This window comes from Diplotaxodon limnothrissa, linkage group LG20 (genome assembly GCF_057381915.1).
Source record: "Diplotaxodon limnothrissa isolate DT_005_m linkage group LG20, D_limnothrissa_male_GT1.1, whole genome shotgun sequence".
In the NCBI taxonomy this organism is placed as follows: domain Eukaryota; kingdom Metazoa; phylum Chordata; class Actinopteri; order Cichliformes; family Cichlidae; genus Diplotaxodon; species Diplotaxodon limnothrissa.
In genome coordinates this window covers 29,248,381-29,254,380 of record NC_140615.1, presented here as the reverse complement: position 1 = coordinate 29,254,380, position 6,000 = coordinate 29,248,381, and the positions used below count along the sequence as shown (strand labels likewise).

At 42.8% G+C, this 6,000-nt stretch overlaps 1 protein-coding gene across 1 annotated transcript; it reads right to left on the bottom strand.

Annotated features, from left to right (window-relative positions):
- Positions 1-931: 931 nt before the first annotated feature.
- Positions 932-4,136, bottom strand: LOC146611144 (L-rhamnose-binding lectin SML-like). The gene is made up of 9 exons (XM_085344553.1): positions 4,061-4,136; positions 3,885-3,917; positions 3,749-3,799; positions 2,902-3,037; positions 2,086-2,192; positions 1,969-2,013; positions 1,734-1,866; positions 1,205-1,308; positions 932-1,002 (listed from the first exon to the last, which is right to left on the bottom strand). Exons 1-9 carry the CDS (start codon positions 4,134-4,136, stop codon positions 986-988), a joined length of 702 nt encoding a protein of 233 aa, XP_085200679.1. The 3' UTR covers positions 932-985.
- Positions 4,137-6,000: the final 1,864 nt, after the last annotated feature.

Below are 6,000 nucleotides of genomic sequence, written 5' to 3'. Positions count from 1 at the left end.
CACAGAAACCTTGCTAGGATTTTGTTTTCTTTGCATACATTTATTTTGTTCATTTAATTTAAATTTTTAGCACTTTGTTGCTTGTGGGTTGTTTTTTACATACCTGTAAATAATGACCAAAGGCCAAGGCAATTATTATCAACTTCTAGTACTAGTGCTATTACTGGTAGTATTACCTTTAGACTTCTGTGTAACACTGCCATGGTAGTCAACCGTCCCCGTATTCCAGCTTGTCCAGCATGCTCGAGTCTGTCAGAGCTCCTGTTGGTCTGTCACGTCCGCTCCTGTTCAGGGTTCTAGCGATTGTCTTATTTGAGACTGAGGTCCTCGGGTCTCGTGGCACCTCTGGGGTCCTCAGACAGATCTCCCAGACTCGCTCTCTGTGCTTCTCTTTGACTTTCAGTCCAGCTGCTGACACACTGTGATAAGTTTGTATCAAACCTGCTTTGTGAGAATCGCCTCTTTTTCTCCCGTCTGTTTCTTTTGTAGTTTGAACTTGATTGAGTGCTCAGCAGCAGTTTGCTTGTGTCATAGCTCAAAAAAGGTCAACTTTTTTTATTCATTTTAGTTTTTTGCGTGGAAATAGAAATCATTTCTCCTGCTAAGGAAAAACTAGTATTTTTTATAAATGTCATGTTGTTGCACTAAAGATTCACTTTCATTTCATGTCTTCACTTTGATCCTCTTGTCGCCTCTGACCTGAGCGATCAGTAAGAATAGAAATTGGAGATAAAGTATCTGAATTTCAGGAGCGGGATCACGCCTCCAAACACACCCCCTCTAGTTCTCATCTCTATACGTTCCCCCAGTTCTACAAGCTGTTTGTTCTCGTTCTTAAATGAGGACGTGGGCCCAGTGAGTGAAAGCTCTGTACAGATGTGAGGACACATGAAAACACTGACGAGTCACAAACACACAGAAACTTGTTGTTTTTCATGTATTTTATTTAGTGAAGGATACTGTTACTGCAGGATCTTTAATCCTCTCAAGCACCTACAGATTCTGCAACAGATCAAACACACACAGTCAGACGTGGTTGGCTGTTCACTGTAACAGTTCACATGAAGATGGAAGCTAAATAAAGCAGCCTGTTATTGTTGGCATCACAGGTGGATCACTGAGCACCTGTTTGGCTCTGCTGCTGGTTTTCCTTCCCCTTGTGTCATGAACCGTTCACATACTCTTCATCCTTTGAGCTACTTACTCAGACAGTTGTAGGTCAGCTCCAGGTATTTGTACATACGCGGACAGGTGTCGCCAAGCATTCCACTGCTTGCTCTCATAGAACAGGTGCGTTTCCCATTACACCTGTGGATGCAGAGCAGCACAGTGCAGATGAAACACTTAAAGGCAGGTAGTAAAGATCCCCAGCTGACAATGCAAATTAAAGACACATTTGTTTGTTGTTTTCTCATACTAGACGATGTGTATGAATGATGTGGATGTGCAAAAGAAGTACAACACTAATTATGTAAATCCAAATACTGGTGATTAATAACACTGATCAAACCCAGGCTATAACCCCTGGCTGTGTGGGGACAGCAAACGCTGTGAACACAAAGTGATGGTTGCACGTCCCAGCTCACCCAAATCATACTTTCAGCTCCGCTAGCTTCAGAAATATATGTCGTTAGCTACGAGAGGAAAGTGCCAAAGACCAAAGACTTCATAGTCATGTTTAAGATCTCGTTGGTCACTCACAGTAAAAAGTCACATTAATGTTAAAGCTGTACCTTTCAGCAACTTTGCTAGTGGGGTTTGAACACTTGATGTTTTCCATGTGTGAGGCCTCCCGTCTGAAGGAGCATATGTGTGGATCACGGCGCCCAAAATCAGCATGGTACACGTGGATGACGTGGCCCTGGTCTGTCAAAGAAAGCAGTGCGTGCTGTTGAAAACTGAAGAAGGGTGCTTGGAGAGGCAGTTATCAGGACACGTCAAAGTTTGTCGGGTCACACGTGATCTTACCGCACTGCAGTTCGACCATAGACTGCTCGCAGGTTATCAGGTGAACTGCCAAAGTAACATCAGTCAGATTAGGTGGAGCACTCAGAGCCTACTGTTTAAAGCAGGTGCGTGACTCACTTGCTGGTATACAGGTGTAGGTGGTCTGGATGTATTTAAAGGTGTCATTGCAGGGATCTCTTGCAAAGATGGCCGGGGTTACTTCACACACCTTCTTGCCGTCACAGCTGAACAGATAATAGAAAGTAGAGTCAGCAGTGAAGCACCATGGGAAATCCCACCAACGCTGAGAAGAACAGTCTTTCATTGGGTTCTACGTGATTATGGGGTCTTGTAAGGTAAAAGGAATTCCCCACAAATATCATCAAAGTGAAATCGTCTGTTTTGTCTGAGGCGAAAGGCTCGCAGTCCCAGCTTTGCACTGGATCTGATAACCTGGCATTTCTTACTCCACGATCATTATCCATGAAAGCAAGAAGGCACTCTGATTCTTTTATATTCACTTTTCAAAAAGCATCTCGTCTTCCAGACATGATCTCTCACATCACTGAAGTTTCACACTATACATGCAGCACATTTCATCCCCTGTTATTCTACAGGACCTGTCCCGACTTCTTTGATGTTGGGCTGAGAAACAAACTCAGAGCAGGTCCAGTCAATCAACAATCATTTATTAAGCACATGCATGTGGCGATGTACACAATACCACCTTCTGTGTCGATCTCAAGAGGAAGCACTTAGATACACAGTTTCATATGTCAGGGTTAACGCTCCTTCATGCGCAGGCAGATAACATAACATGCATCAGTTACAGTTAGAACAGACATAATTCCTTTTTTGGTAATCTTCTATAACACTTAGAAATATCTATATGTGGTAATCAGCAGCAGTGACATCCATTGATAACAAATACTGGTGTGTTATTGGGACGTATACCTTGTCCTGATGGTGTCTTCAGCACCCTCCAGAGAGCACGCAGTATTGATGGCCACCTCTTCAGCTTTCTCTCCACTGCACGTGTCCCGGTCTCTTCGTCCATACATGGACTCCTGGACACGAATCACTCCAGTTTCTGTTGGACATCACAGAGGCAGGTATTCAAACGCAACGACAGAGCTTACCAACCAGGGACGTCTGCAGCTGCCGTCAGCCTCACAAACTCACAAACACAAACTGCAGAGATGCTCACTCGCTGCTTTGTATGCTTCCCAAACACAAATGTCATTCCTGTCTTACATACTCTGTACTCATAGAACCAAATCAAGGATCCCTTAAAGAAACGGGCGTGTTTTCCAAATCTAACTTAGTGGTGATTATATTAAACTCATGTGTGCCACTTATTTAGTTTTGATGCAATGTTGTGTGGAGGTTCTTCCAGGCGGTAAATGACGGTGTATGTTTGCTGAAACACTTCACAGGGTTTAAAATCCACCCGTCCATTCTCTCCCGCCTATCCTCAGAGTGTGGGGGTAATGTACCACCGTGTGTGGCTCCTGGCTCTATACGACCACTGTGGCTTTCTGTATGGACACTTTTTCTAAGGCAGCTGAAGAGATGTGAATAAAAACTGGAGGAATAGGACACTATGGTGTAAAGCTTCTGCTGGATATCAGCATGTGGAGTTCTGTACTCATGGTTTAAAGTCGGTCCTGAGTGTTTCTGCTCTCGTACCTCACTGTGTGTCTATGATGTGATCTGTGTTCGACATTCGTCCCCAATAAATAAATAACAATAACACGTAGAAACACTGCAGCGCTGAGAAACATGAGTGGTTGGGTCTTACCACAGCTCAGCCGGTGGACGTGGTTCCCACACGTGATGACTCTCTGCGCACCTTTAAAGCACACATGGAGCAATTAGTCTAACTCACATATTAAAACTAAGCACAGTGAGAAACAATCAGACTAGCAGACACTTACCTGTGCTAACAAGCAGACAGGCTGCTGCCAACACTGAAAAACAAAGGAGCAGCACTCTCAATTTATAATGTGGCCAAATATGAAAACACGTGATACTTTACCCTTAAATACATGAACTGAAGAAATCTTCTTCAGCTAGAAAACAACATGAATGAGAAAATGCTGACTGTACTCACAGAGCGTGCTGCTGAGGTGGAGCATGGTTTCAGGGGACCCAGTGAGACTGATGCTTGCAGCAGAAACACGCAGCATTTATGGCTTTGAGTCTGTTTGCAGTCTCATCTTATCGTGCTAAACAAACCTTACCCCCCAGACTTTTGTTCAGCTGGATACGTGCCCAAACATGTGGCCAGGTGCTCGCCCAGTGAAGGATTTGACATGATTATACACACATGCAAAGAACATACAGTCCTGCTTGGATCAAACGTGCTGCAATGAATTTTTGAAGTGATCGATAACAGTAGAGCTCTTTACTGAGTTCATGTTTGGACCTTTGCTTTGTTTTTTTTTTGGGGGGGGGAGGGGGGGGTTATAGGGTTTCTGGAGGTGTGGTCCTGTCAAACAGCCTGTTTCAGTTTAAATGTTGTTTTCAATAAATTGCATGCTCAGCAAAATGTTTTGTCTCAGTAACATTTCTTCTTGTTGCATGTTGAAGCTCGACCTGGAACCTTGTTCAGATCCAACCATGCAAAACAGGATTTAGTCATTTTTCTTGTGGTAAATGGCCTGTATTTATATAGCGCTTTACTAGTCCCTAAGGACCCCTATGTGTTAGAGGGCCCAGGCCTGAAGGATAGACCGACAGGTCTGTGTAACAAAGACACTTGACTCACTGTAACTTCAAAAAGTCATTTATTTCAGAACTGAAACTGTGTAATGAACTCACATGTTATCTTCTGATATATTAACCTGACATCAGTCTGCTCACGATGCCCTAATTCCCTTTTTGCTGATGGGCTCCATAAAATACTGTTTCCACTGAAGAAGCTGTGTTTTTATTTCATGGCCAACAGCTAAACTACTCTTTATGCTGTTTGATTGTCTGCACAAAGTAGAGAAATTGATATCTACCTCAGTTTTATTCTGTTGTATTTATTTATGCTTTTTTTATTTGATCTGTTTGTACATATTAACCTGCATCTGTGTGTGGACAGCAGAGAAAGACTTTCATTGCACAGAGAAATGCTTTTCTTTGTACACGTGACAATAAACGCTTGAATCTTTGAATCTTGAATCTTTGAGGACACATGGTTTCAGTGAATCAGGAAATACTGAACTAGCTGACACACAATTTACAAAGTGAAAAAAGACAAACCTGCAGATTTTCCAAATGTAAGTGTGCAGGTTTGTTTCTGTTATCTGTGTGCTTCTGTTTCTGTCACAGATAACGCCGTTAGGATTGCATACCAGAATAAACAGAGCAGAAGAAGAGCAAACAGACAAGACAAATAGGACACAAATAGCAGATAACTCAGCACAAACACAGGCACGCTGCCACCACACGCAAGCATCACTGACAGTAAATCTGATCCTTGCAACACACAGTCTGCACTATGTGCTGAATAACATGGAATTGTAACCCTGATACTGTGCAATGCGTGCATGCCAGCACTGCTTCAGGGCAGTTTGATGTGCAGAAAAATAAATCAGATATTTTAAAAATAGAGGTCGTTTCCTTTGATCTGACTTGAGACATTCAGCTCCATGCAAAAGTCTGGACAAATCAAACTCATGCAGCAGACACACAAAATGTCTTCTTCTTCTTATCTTCTAATGTTTATGCCAACAGAAATACAAAAAGTATTTCTTATTTCCAAAGGTCAACACAGCTGTAATATCTATGTTACAGCTCCAGGCTTGGAGGGTATGACGATGATACTGTCACAGCTACAGCTGCAAGCGACATCCCACAGGTCAGCCGGGCACTCCCAGGCCTGACTCTGACGTAACACAGTTAATATAAGTGTGTAATGCAAAGTGACCACATCATAAGAGTTCTGCTCTGTGTCATAGTTTTTACAGCACACGTTGTTCTGATCAGGATTATTTTCAAATCTGTCCTTACATATTTTACACTACACTGATTAAAGTATACACCTATTCGGGAAAGCTGTGA

Excerpts from the sequence above, each read along its gene's own strand:
- LOC146611144 (XM_085344553.1), bottom strand. The coding sequence starts at position 4,136 with ATGCTGCGTGTTTCTGCTGCAAGCATCAGTCTCACTGGGTCCCCTGAA. Across the intron at positions 3,038-3,748 it reads CGTCCACCGGCTGAGCTGTG|AAACTGGAGTGATTCGTGTC; the intron begins GTAAGACCCAAC and ends GATGTCCAACAG. Across the intron at positions 2,193-2,901 it reads GAAGACACCATCAGGACAAG|CTGTGACGGCAAGAAGGTGT; the intron begins GTATACGTCCCA and ends TTATCTGTTCAG.